Source organism: Squalius cephalus (genome assembly GCF_949319135.1).
Source record: "Squalius cephalus genome assembly, chromosome: 6".
Classification (NCBI taxonomy): domain Eukaryota; kingdom Metazoa; phylum Chordata; class Actinopteri; order Cypriniformes; family Leuciscidae; genus Squalius; species Squalius cephalus.
The window spans coordinates 11732739-11746710 of NC_137127.1; the positions used below are offsets into that span (position 1 = coordinate 11732739).

Here is a 13972-nt window from a genome sequence, read left to right on the forward strand (position 1 = left end):
CTGTGAGCATGTAAGACATGCTGCTGCTGCTGCTGCTGCTGCTGCTGCTGCACATGTAACACATGAAATAACCCCCGTAGCAGATCTATACAGGTGGAGCTGGGGAAGGTGGAGGGTTTCTGAAAGTGTGCTACAGACTGCTTACAGCAACACTACCAGTATTTGAATGTTGAGCCGCATGTTTTGGCTAAATAATTAGCAAGTTTAGTTGAATTCAAATGATAAGGTGAATTAAAATGATTAATAATTTGTATTAATATACTGTATTTCTCTCTCTCTCTCTCTCTCTCTCTCTCTCTCTCTCTCTCTCTCTCTGTGTGTTTGTGTGTTTCATTTCAGATTTTCCAGAGAGCTGATAAGGATGGTGAGTGTAAACTGCTTCATATCATGTCATGTTAAATCATTAATGTGAATGTGATTCTTAGACTCTGTTCTATTCTTAACATGAAATCAGACTCGACCCTGTTTGCTTTAATACACAATTCCCATCTCTTCAATGTACACTGCTGTTCAACAGTTTCGTTTCAATAAGATTTCTTTTAATCTCTTATGCTCACCAAGGCTGCATTTATTTAAGAATAAACACAGTATACATACAGTATATGCTGTACAGTATTTATAGTAATGCAGTAAAAATGGTAATATTGTAAAATAATCTTACAATTTAAAATAGCTGTTTTCTGTTTTAATATATTTTAAAATGTAATTTATTCCTGTGATACAAAACTGAATTTTCAGCATCATTACTCCAGTCTTCCGTGTCACGTGATCCTTCATAAATCATTCTGAAATGCTGATCTGATGCTCAGGAAACATTTCTTATTATTATTAATGTGGAAATAAACATAATTTATTTGAAATGGAAAACTTTTGTAAAATTATAAATGTCTTTACTGTCACTTTTGATAAAATTTGTTTCCTTGCTGAATAAAAGTGGTAATTCAAAAGTTTAAAAAAATCTTACTTACCCCAGACTTATGGATGGTGGTGTATGATCCACAGAATAAAATACAGCTATTATAGCTTTACACAACACTGAAGATCTTGACCATCTGTCCACACGGTACTGACAGCTGAAAAGACAGAACTTGAAGAAACATTCCAGAAAACACAATGGAAATGTGCTGCCTTGCGCATAATCTTTTAAATAATTCCCATTTGCGGAGCTTATTAAAAGTTCAGATGTTTTTGTTCTCAGATGCCTGACCAGTATTATTTCTGCACAGTATTATAACATCATTTCAATGAGATATCATCTGCTAGGAAAATCAATACGTAATGCACCAACTAGTGATTGCATTTGCTAGATGTTCTAAACTAAGTTTTTTTATATTACAATGCTAATTAAATTGCTGCAAAAATTCCAGATGTATTTACTAATTGATTTTAGATTAGTCTCATTATGCAGAATGGCCTCTTTATCCATATTAATACCCTGTGTCCACAAAACAATTATGATTATGAAGAGAGGCCTCGTTACATATTTTGCAATGCTACAATTCATGTACTGTATGAGAAGATTCATATTACGTTTCATCCAGTTGTATTGTAATGCAGTTTTCTATATGATTCCTGATTCCCGATTAGCCTTGAGCTCTTGTCCGTCGTTATGGGCTCAGACCGGGTCTCAACTTTTGGTTTGAGATTAAATATATATATACAAAATATTTTTTCTTTGTTTTAGCTTTCTTGAAAAAGGAAAACTCCATGCTGTGAAACTAGTTATAGCACCAGGGCTTAAAAGAGAGTCGATACAAATAACAGAGAGAGAAAACCTGCAACAAACTTTGTTAAAAGGAGTAGTGGCTATTTGATGTGTGATGCTTGTGCCGTTTGTGTTATTTTTAAACCACTCCCAGGGGAGCAGCTTGGTGACAGTTTTAATGAGAGAGAGAGAGAGAGAGAGAGAGAGGGTGGGGGAGAAAGAAAAAACAAGAATCGGGACCACAGGAGATGGGTGCCATGTTTTGCTACACTTTGGTTCCCTTTCGAGGGAACTCGCGATGCGTCGATGACGCTTTGGGAACGCCCCCCAGCGTGATTGTGTCTGAAGCATCTATGTCAACTAGTCCAATGGAAAGAATGAACGTCACGGGCGGGTGACGTCATGACCAGGAAGAGATAAAAGCGCATTCGGTGCAACCGGCATTAGCTTCTGTTGCCTCAGCAAGCGATCTGTGTCTATACTGTCTGTTATATTTACTGTTGTCTGTTACGTTCTATCAGAAAAACACTATGGCGAAACAATTATACAAACTGTGTGCTTTTCCCTGCCCGTGCTGTTTAACGGGTGGGGATACACACGAGCTTTGTGTGATGTGTTTGGGAGTGGAGTATGCGGTATCAGCCTTTGAGGGGGCTGATTGCCAGCATTGTGAGAAGCTTCCGCTTCGCATGCTCCACTCCCGCCTTGCACTTTTTGACCAAAGTGGCCAGGCTCGCGATCCTCAGGGTGCTGGACCCACTGCTGCCGAGGCAGCATGGAGAAAGCATTCCTGGGGGTCGCAAATGGATCTCTCAGCGGGGTTGGAGGGTCCGAGGGCCTTATCTCCTCGCTTACCTGGGGGATCCAGTGCTATCTCTCCAGTGTCAGAAGCCCGCGCTGTGGCTTCTTCCGCCCGGGAAGAAAGCCCAATGCCTCAGTACTCTAGCTCCGAGGAGGTAGATGTACTGAGCATTGAAAGTGACACAAACAGGGGGGAAGAGGATTCGCCATCTCTTTCCCCAGCATATGAGGAGCTGGTGGAGGTGATTACTCGTGCTGTAGATAAACTACATATTGAATGGCCAGTTGAGAAAAGGGGTGCTCGTCCCAAAAGTAAATTAGACGAGCGCTTCCTCACATCTAAAGTTTCACCTTCATCACGGGGCCTTCCATTTTTTCCCCGATCTGCACAGTGAGCTGTCTAGATCGTGGAATAAGCCATACTCGTCCCGTCTTTTCAGCCCCCAAGTTCACATATATTCAGACATAAGGGGGTTGAAAGAGTATGGCTGTGGGGCGATGCCCCGGGCAGAACAGACGCTTGCGAGCTATTTGTCTCCCGGTTCGTCCCTTTGCCCACTAAGCCATTAAAAGCAACATCTAATCTAGTGGGCAAAGCATATACGGCAGCAGGTCAAGCCGGAGCCTGCCTTCACACTATGGCAGTGCTTCAAGCATATCAGGCTGACCTGCTGGGGGATCTGGACAGAAGTGAGGGGATAGGGCCCGATGAGGTTTGAGAACTTCGTTGGGCCACAGATTTATCTCTCAGGGCTACTAAGGAGACCGCCAGAGCAATTGGGCGGTTTATGGCAGCCCTTGTAGCCACTGAGAGACACCTCTGGCTCAATCTAGCAGAAATTAAAGAGAAAGATAGAACTTTTCTGTTAGATGCTCCTGTTGATCCTTCTGGCCTCTTTGGCGACGCTGTTAATTCGGTCGTCGAGAGGTTCCAGGAGGCTAAGAAGCAGGCAGAGGTTTTTAAAAAAAAAAACGCCACCCTTGGTGCCCTGTGGCGCAGCGGCCTCCAGCGAGCTTCTGGCGCAGTGTCAACTCGACATTGCGTCAGACTCGTGCCCTCTGAGGGGGGTTCAAAATTTCACCAGAGGCCAGCCTCGAGAGGCTGGTTCCCTTAGTAGATTTTCTGACAGAATGGAAGAATCTGCCAAACATATCTCGATGGGTCCTGCAGATAGTAGAAAGAGGTTACAGAATCCAGTTTGGTTCTCGTCCACCACTCTACAACGGGGTGTTGCTCACGGTAGTACATCCCGAGCAGGCTCTTGTAATGGAGCAAGAGGTGAAAGCTCTGTTAGCAAAGGAGGCTATAGAGCAGGTGTATTCACCCGACAGAGAATGGGGTTTTTACAGCTGTTATTTCATTGTTCCAAAAAAGGATGGAGGGTTGCGTCCCATACTAGATCTTCTTTGTTTGAATCGTACAGTTCAGAAACTCAAGTTCAAGATGCTGACACTCAGATCGTGAGTCAAATCAGATCCGAGGACTGGTTTGTCACGATAGATCTGAAAGACGCATACTTCCATGTCTCCATCCTCCCTCAGCACAGGAGGTTCCTGAGGTTTTCTTTCGGGGGCAAAGAATACCAGTATCGGGTGCTTCCATTTGGTCTAGCTCTATCACTCTGCACATTCACGAAGTGCGTAGATGCAGCTCTGGCCCCGCTCAAGCTGCAGGGCAAACGCATTCTGAATTACATAGACGACTGGCTGATTTTAGCGGAATCAGAACAGTTTGTGGTTCGGCATCGAGATGTCGCCCTCGCTCATATGCAGAAATTGGGGTTGAGGCTCAATGCCAAGAAGAGTGTGCTTTCTCCAGTACAGAGGTCCACTTTTCTTGGTCCACTTTTCTTGGCCGCACCTTTGTTATATGGAGGAAACATTGGTTCCTGTCCCAGGGTCTGGTGTTGGGAGCTCTTTGCCATCGAGTTGCGATCTCGACAGAGGCTTCCCTCACCGGCTGGGGAGCGGTAATGGAAGGCCGCTCAGCTCAGGGTCTGTGGAGGAGTCATCATCTCGCTTGGCACATAAATTGCCTGGAGCTTCATGTGCTTGTTCGGACAGACAACACATCGGTGGTCTCTTACATAAATCGGCAGGGGGGTCTGCGGTTGCGTCCACTCTGCAAACTGGCGCACCAGATCCTCCTGTGGTCCCTAGGGAAAATACTCTCTCTGAGGGCAGTGTATATTCCAGGGGGCCAGAATATAGGAGCAGACACCCTGTCAAGGCAGGGGCTGAGGCCAGGGGATTGGAGACTCCACCCTGAGGGGGTGGAGCAAATTTGGGAGTTTTTTCGGCCAAGCAGAAGTGGATCTTTTTGCGCCTCAGTACACGACGCACTGTCCACTTTGGTTCTCCCTCACTCACCCAGCCCCCCTGATCACACGTTTCCTTCGTGGCACCTTGAGGCTGAGGCCTGCAACTCGCACTAGGGTGCCAGCTTGGGACCTTTCAATAGTTCTAGAAGGCCTGTCTGGGGCTCCCTTTGAGCCCTTAGATTCAGTTTCAGAGAAATTTCTTACATTTAAGACCATCTTTCTGCTAGCTATTTCGTCCCTCAAAAGAGTCAGAGACCTTAAGGCCCTTTCGGTTTCTCCCACCTGCCTTGAGTTTGCACCAAGCGGCAACCTCCCCTTCTCTCTCTTGAAACCAACACGGAAGTGAGTTAAACTGCAATTCATTGACTGGCCGCTTGGCCTGGCTGCAGAAGTGAGTCAAATCTGTATCTCCCTCATGTTAAAATTACCAACTTTACAGCAGAAAAAAACATGTTTACAGCCTGGATCTCTATGTGGCTTTGGTCTATACAGCTAATTTTGCCCTTCATAACAACTGTGAGGGGGGTGAATTATTTTATAACTCATCCGTTTAGTTGATTAATATTTAAATTTAAGGGTGTGGCCACTGGCCACTTGAGTGACAGATGGATTGCCGCTGTCAATGCGTTTGTCTGCTGTTACTAGCCGTCACTTCACCTCAGCAAATGTTGCTGCTGAACTTGCCTTCTCTGCAGTGTTTGTGCTTTTTTTTTGGGATTATTTCATACAATTTAATACTTGGGTACAAAGCCCACGTCTTTGGATTCCATCGTTATCGTTCGAGAGAACAACCAGCGCTGTATTTCAGTTGTTTTCCTCTGTGAACATGCACTAATGGATGTCTGACAATTTCGTTGATTTTGGGGGTTTTCAAATTTAAAACGTCAATAAAGGCTCGTTCGTTCTGCTCTCACGGAACAGATGGATTATAATATGCTTATGTACCGTCAGATGAAATCATGCAGGCGTCGGCGCTTTCTCCGTCCGTGTAATAAATCCACATGAATGAGCGCGGATTTTCTAGCGCATTTACTTGCACTTCAAAGGCAATATATCTATGGTTTAACGGTTTAACCCATTTGAGAGGCGGCCAAAATCAGAATTTAAAATGGACTGAATAAGCTCTCTACGAACTTGAGCGATGCTGCGCTGACGGACCATGAAAGAGTGACTGACATGTATGCACATAAATCACTGTCACACACAAACACTCTTGAAGTAATACACAGTCTCACTTGTAGCCATGTCTTTTAACTATTATACTATTTCGAAGGGGCAGGCAAAAATAGGAACTTTTAATTGGCTTAACATCATCAGCTAACTCGATCACGTCGAGCTAGGTGATTTCAGATAGCCCGGCTCATATCTATGGCCAGGCTCCTCAGCTCCACTCACGCCCTGCCTGTTTGCCTATTTTCTGTTATCCGGGAGTGACGCAAGGCCAATATGGCGACGGCCGCCTCCGCCCACTTTAGGCTTCAAAAATGCTCTTCAGAAACCTACGGGTGACGTCACGGACACTACGTCCATATTTTTTTACAGTCTATGGTTTGCACCCGGGATGGTCAAGGCTTTCTTATACCCTAAACAGAGATACGTCCCTAAAGTGCCGACCAATATTCCGAGGCCTATTGTGCTGCAGGCTTTCTGTTTTTGTTTAATTCTTCGGACCAGGAAAAGCTGAACCTCTTGTGTCCAGTGCGAGCTTTTACTTTTTTATACATTTATAATGGCTAATATTGTTCATTTAAATATTATTTTTCAAAAAGTAATATTTTATATAAATAACATGCCATATTCGGTATTGAGAAAGTTAGTGATTGTGATTTATTTTTGATCAGAAGGCAGCCTTGGTGAAGCTTGGATAAGCTTTTGACCTGCCGTGTTACAGTTTTCATTTAAGTTAACTATATCTTTGAAATACATTGTTTAAGGCAGGGTTTCTCAAAGTCGGTCCTGGAGGGCCACTGTCCTGCACAGTTTAGCACCAACCCTGATCAAACACACCTAGCTGTGAGTTTCTAGTGATCCTGAAGACATTGATTAGCTTGCTCATGTGTTTGATCAGGGTTGGAGCTAAACTGTGCAGGACAGTGGACCGACTTTGAGAAACCCTGGTTTAAGGATTAATTTATCTTACAGAATAAACCTCAATCATATTTTTGAGCAAACAACACACAGTGTCATGCCCCCCCGCCGCATGTCTCTTACTGCAGGAGTGATTGGTTTCATCATGCGTGAGAGGTTCATGATTCAGGCAGAGAGAATCATTAACCTCTGTTGTATAGAGGAAATGACATGCTCTTTTGGCCTGAGAGTTTTTATGCAGGTTTGGTCTGAAAAGGTCAGCCTCCTGCTTTTTGTATACCTGGTCTGTGACCATAAATCTGCAAGGGCTGTTGACATGAGAGCAGACATGTCAGAGACCTGCATGACCCATTGCCTTATCTGCATTTGCAGTTCGCCCACCCTAAATAAATCACTTATTTTAAGAGAGAGAAAGAGCGGTACGGGTACCTGTAATGGAAATTTAATTGGTTCTTTCAGCTGTTTTAAATTCTGTACTGTTTCTCTGTGCAATGCTTTTCACATTAAAAAGATCTCACATGGTCAGAGAGAGCAGAAGTGCTACAGATAAAATGAGGGAGTCATTGGCAGATAAAAGAAACATTTAGGAACCAAATTAATTTTTTCCTCATTTACAAATTACAGAATCACTGTGTGCCGTGATAAAGTGAAGTTTAGCCCTTAAAGGGATGGTTCACACAAAAATTACTCACCCTCATGTCACGAAAGGCACTGTAACGAAAGGATAGTGTATAACGAAACCGATTTCCGACTCATTTTAAATGTTTTTGTCGCAGCTAATCTGTGCGTTAGAACGTATAATGGGCGCTTCTCTCCTCTTTAGTACTCTCGCCCTCTGTGCTCTAGATTTGCGGGTTATCACTGGAAGTAAATGAGTGTTTACGTGTGTGCTCACTGAAAATAAACATGCTGACAGCAACCTCCCGCACAGCATGCAAGCATCAAGGCTTCCCTGCTCTAGATCTTATGAATCATTAAAGTTGTGTAAAAATGGCATGATGGGTAAATAATGTCTCAGTCATGTATATTCCTGGTATTAATCTTGTAGTGTGTTTACTGGACAGTGTACTGCTAAATATTAAAGACTGAGAATGTGGATTGGTTTTTACTTCAGATGAATGCATACTTTGTGTACCTTCAGTTTAGTCCTGCATAGTCTCATTAATAGTGGAGCTTTTGGACACCACATGTCTGTATCCTCCCGATATCCTCCAAATAATATTATCCTATACTAACTTCTAACTGCATGCATCTTTTAAACTGGATTTGGGCCTTACATCCCAGTCTGTAACAGATAAGTAGGAAAAGTTCATGTGCCAAAGTCTATATAGCATAATTATTCTGCTGTAAGACACAGGCAGGTGTAAGCATGGCTAATGCTCTTCAGAGTGGGCACCGTCCCAACACAACTCATTTATGAATGCATTTACAGAACACTAGGAGAACGCCGGCTCTCACATCTTCCTCGGGATGAGCCCTGCTTTGATGGAAGCTGGCCTGAGATCTGAAACCCCTACTATCCCCACTAATTAAAGCCTTACTGGGGCTTCTGGACAGATATCCGCTACAAAAAACAGCCTGATGCCAGCTAACTGCTGCCTTAAAAATGGATCTGGAACATAAATGAATATCCCTAGCCCATATGCTTCTCTGTGTCAGTGCTCACAGTGGTCAAAAACGGCTCCTGAGAGGCAGCAGTTGGAGAAAGTTTAATTAAAGCACAGAGGAGTATACAAAGCGTCTCATGCTCTGTTGGTTATAAAGATAGTGCTTTGTACTCTGTTTTTAGGTGCATTTTTCAAGATCTGTTTTTGTAATGCATCAAATACTGGCTCTCTCACAAACTACTCGAGCACAAAGCACTGTTGTTAGCGCATTGAATGTTTTTCTGAAAAGTTCTTGCCTTTTTCGCACATCTGAATGGTGTTGCTAAAGGTTTGCCGTGATGCAATGAGGTCTTTTTAGAGAAGCTTTAAACATACATCAGTCTGCATTCAGAGAAGAACTTTATTTGCTAGTAAGATTATGCTGTTGCAAAGTGTAACATTAAGTGAAGTCAGCAGGGAATCTTTTTTAAAGTATTTGAAAATGCTTTGGGATCCGGCAGGTCTGTTCACACTGTTCCGTCCCAAGAGACTTTGCCTAATTAAAAATACTTCAGTGCTCCAGCTAAGAGGTGTGGGCTTGTTCCCATTCTTCTATTGTTTTGCCTTCCACCTCCACCCCACACGACCCGCTAATGGCAAATTTATGTTTGACTAATTAAGTTTGGCTAAAATTGTGACTTTTTTAAAAAGGTATCTGATTAGTTTACACTCTTCCACATGTAAATAGAATAAAAGAAACATTGAATATGTGGTAGTGCTTTATTTAAATAACAGTTTAAAAAAGGTGGTCTGCTATTTTTTATAAAGGAAGCTCAGTCCGACAGACAGACAGACCTATATATGTGTATATATATATATATATATATATATATATATATATACACTCACCTAAAGGATTATTAGGAACACCTGTTCAATTTCTCATTAATGCAATTATCTAATCAACCAATCACATGGCAGTTGCTTCAATGCATTTAGGGGTGTGGTCCTGGTCAAGACAATCTCCTGAACTCCAAACTGAATGTCAGAATGGGAAAGAAAGGTGATTTAAGCAATTTTAAGCGTGGCATGGTTGTTGGTGCCAGACGGGCCGGTCTGAGTATTTCACAATCTGCTCAGTTACTGGGATTTTCACGCACAACCATTTCTAGGATTTACAAAGAATGGTGTGAAAAGGGAAAAACATCCAGTATGCGGCAGTCCTGTGGGCGAAAATGCCTTGTTGATGCTAGAGGTCAGAGGAGAATGGGCTGACTGATTCAAGCTGATAGAAGAGCAACTTTGACTGAAATAAACACTCGTTACAACTGAGGTATGCAGCAAAGCATTTGTGAAGCCACAACACGCACAACCTTGAGGCGGATGGGCTACAACAGCAGAAGACCCCACCGGGTACCACTCATCTCCACTACAAATAGGAAAAAGAGGCTACAATTTGCACGAGCTCACCAAAATTGGACAGTTGAAGACTGGAAAAATGTTGCCTGGTCTGATGAGTCTCGATTTCTGTTGAGACATTCAGATGGTAGAGTCAGAATTTGGCGTAAACAGAATGAGAACATGGATCCATCATGCCTTGTTACCTCTGTGCAGGCTGGTGGTGGTGGTGTAATGGTGTGGGGGATGTTTTCTTGGCACACTTTAGGCCCCTTAGTGCCAATTGGGCATTGTTTAAATGCCACGGCCTACCTGAGCATTGTTTCTGACCATGTCCATCCCTTTATGACCACCATGTACCCATCCTCTGATGGCTACTTCCAGCAGGATAATGCACCATGTCACAAAGCTCGAATCATTTCAAATTGGTTTCTTGAACATGACAATGAGTTCACTGTACTAAAATGGCCCCCACAGTCACCAGATCTCAACCCAATAGAGCATCTTTGGGATGTGGTGGAACGGGAGCTTCGTGCCCTGGATGTGCATCCCACAAATCTCCATCAACTGCAAGATGCTATCCTATCAATATGGGCCAACATTTCTAAAGAATGCTTTCAGCACCTTGTTGAATCAATGCCACATAGAATTAAGGCAGTTCTGAAGGCGAAAGGGGGTCAAACACAGTATTAGTATGGTGTTCCTAATAATCGTTTAGGTGAGTGTATATATATATAAATATATGTTTATATATATATATGTGTGTGTGTGTATATATATATATATATATATCACACTCACACATATATATACACATATATAAAATATATAAATGCACTCATAACAGTCTGCAAATGTCTTTCCAGATGATTCCATCAGTATATGCTCGAGAAATGTGCCAGACTACAGAGGAGCGATTATCAAACACTTACGAGGTGCATCTGCCCCGCATCCTGGAACTCTTAGACATAAGTGAGGCCACACATCACAAGGTAAAATACCATCATTTTAGCATGCTCAGCTCCAGCACTTAATTAATTAGTTTGCTCTTCTACATCACTGGTTCCAAGTATCTAAGTAGCAACATTTTCAAAGTTGATTAAGGACATCATTATAATAGATTCTCTCTAGTTCAGGGATGGGCAACTTCGGTCCTGGAGGGCCACTGTCCTACAGAGTTTAGCTCCAACCCTGAAAAAATCACCTGCCTATAATTTTCTAGTAATCCTGAGGACCTTGATTAGCTTGTTCAGGTGTGTTTGATTAGGGTTGGAGCTAAACTCTGTAGGACAGTGGCCCTGCAGGACCGAAGTTGCCCATCCCTGCTCTAGTTTCTCTACTAGAGGCTTTTAATTTGTATATGATAGCAATAGACCTTATTCAGAGCAGCGCCATGACAGGTATAAAAGCGAGGCTGTGAGGGATAGACTTATCGTGTTTTCAATGGCATCTGCTGTAAAAAGCTGTATAAAGCTCCTAGATCACTCATAATTTTGTGAGTGTGAACTCATAAAGAGTTTTTTTGTCTACTGAAATTTCTTGGAAAGATATTTTTGCTGTGTTTCATCAGCAGAACAATTAAAAAACACATTAAATAACAGTACAACCCACTGAAGAGATGCATGTCTATCCCTCATAGCCTCACATTCATTCCTTTTAAAAATCAAAGATGGTGCAGCTGTGAATAAGGTCTATGGCAATTGTTTACCTTTATATGGTAAAGTAAGGTGACCTTTCTGAAATGGAAACCTAAGGACGTTTCCTAGTTCGGTGGTCAAAAATGTCATTGAATTCTCACTTGTTATTATCTATGAATTTAAAAACAGGGACAAACATTTAAAAAAAAATTATTATTAATTATTATAATACATATGATATAATATTATTGTAATAAATACTAATTATGATGCCTGTATTAAAACCCTGACTGTTTTTAATACAATTCATCAAAAATCACTATTAGTAACTATTGCAAAAATCAAACAAAAGCAGTATTATATCGTAAAAGAATTATGACTTTACACGTTAAACACATTACAAAAATAAAACAATATAAACGAATATGAATTTAACAAATATTTTTTAACATTCATTTTTGTATTTAATAATTTTCCTAATTTTCATCATTATTTTATTTTTGTGCTTTTGGAAATGGATCTTTACCATCCCTCATTATTAGGCTTAATATTTTGCATTTTTGGCTCATTTTGAACAGAATGTATGTGGTTTCTGCAAATGTTATCGTTGCAAGTGTAAATGTTTAGTTGATTGTTGTTTTATTATTCATACATATTGGTAATTTATTCAAAATAATTTATACTTTCACCCATGTATACCAGTTAAGATATGTGTGTGTGGGAATTGCTGCATTGTGACACAATAGAATGTGAGATAAACTAGATGTGACAGATGTAATTATACATGAACATCTTCTCAATAACGAATACAAGATATATAAAGAATATTGTTTTTCTCCCTTAACACACCCCTGTTTTAAATTAGCTTATTTGACATTAAAGTTGAAATAAGGAAGCCATTTCCTACATTTTACATTGAATCAGATATCTTCTAAGAGTTTAATTTTGACTTGATTTGTTTTTTATAGTTTTCCTCATTAGATTTGGACCAGGCCATGTTTCAGCCGTACCCCTCTGAGATTGTGTTCCAAAACTACTCACCATTTAAGACGTACAAGGTGCCCTTAAAGCTGCGGAACAGTGACAAGGTGACTTTCATGCATCTGAATTGATCATACAGTGTGTTATATAACCACACACTAAATGTATTATTATAAATCTATCTTAACAGAAATCTGATAAATCACAGCACACAATTTTGTTAACACTTGGTAGTTTGTAGTTCGTGCCATTCTAATTTACACCATTCAACATCTTGCACTATTCCTTTAAGACAAATAGAGATTATCTTGTTCATTTTCATGTGTAATGATCACTGGCTTGACATGGACATGCTGCTGACTATTGCAGGTTCCTCGACTGGTAAAGGTGAACGAAGAAGACTCACTTTATTTTAAAGTGGTCAGCCCATTAGATGCTAGTAAGAAAGTGGCCCCAGGCATGGCATCTACGTTCACCATTTTATTTACTCCACAAGAGAACAAGGTAAAATTTATACGCAACATCTGCAACTGACTCTCACATATTGCCATTCGTAGTGTACTAATGGGCATATTTGCTTGTAAATCAATGATGGACCAAAGAAATGTTAGGGAACATGCAAAAACTGCCACAGTAATTTTTGAAGGATCCCAGAGATCTTTAATTGTGTCTCTCCAACACAACGTGGGAAATCAACTTCAATGTCAAGTTTTATTTTAATGTTTAACATATCTTTGAGAAATCTGAGAGAGTGCTTTGGTAAGCACAGGGCACTGGAGGCTTAGTGTTTCCACCACAGCCACTCATCGGTCTATTAGTGGCTCTTTTGCAGTCTCTAATGTGACCTGCTAATCTATTTTGGTTTGGCAAAACATTAACACAGATTTCTTAATACTGTCATTCCAATAAAGTCAGTTCAAATTGAGCTGTGGTGGCCCAGTCAGAGAAAGACAATATTATTTCCTCTCTTGCTTGTATTTTCTGTCAGGTTCAGATCCAAGGGTCTTTTTACATGTAATTATTATGGATTAACTCCTCAATGCAATAATTCCTAAATCCTGGGGTTTATTTAAATTAGGATTGATTAAAGAAACTATATGTACCAGATGTATAGTACCATATTATATTTAGTTTTTTTTAAGCCTTGTTTTCTTCAAGGCTTTATCTTCCTCTATATGTTACCACTGACTTTCATATGCCTGTAATTGTAGGATTACATTCACAGACTCCTCTGTGTGACTGAACGGGAGAAGTTTGAAGTACCCATCCGTGCAATTGGGCCCCGTGCCATCTTGGACTTCCCAGATAGTCTGCATTTCCAAGTTTGTCCAGTCAAGTGCTTGTCCCAGAGAACACTGCTTGTGCGGAACATAGGAAATTGTGAAGCTAAATTCCAGCTCAGCACACGCAGGTAAAAGAGGAGTGACATTGTGGTGTGTAGATGATTTCATTTTT

The 13972-nt window shown here is 41.2% G+C and overlaps 1 protein-coding gene across 1 annotated transcript in view; it reads left to right on the top strand.

Moving 5' to 3' along the window:
- LOC307160256 (hydrocephalus-inducing protein-like) overlaps window positions 1-13972 on the top strand; it is a 57363-nt gene that overhangs the window by 5299 nt on the left and 38092 nt on the right. Inside the window, exons 2-6 of the mRNA XM_079874202.1 lie at window positions 340-364; window positions 10766-10891; window positions 12505-12624; window positions 12887-13021; window positions 13729-13928. Coding sequence (XP_079730328.1) covers window positions 362-364; window positions 10766-10891; window positions 12505-12624; window positions 12887-13021; window positions 13729-13928 — 584 coding nt within the window. The 5' untranslated portion in view covers window positions 340-361. The remainder of the gene's footprint in view (window positions 1-339; window positions 365-10765; window positions 10892-12504; window positions 12625-12886; window positions 13022-13728; window positions 13929-13972) is intronic.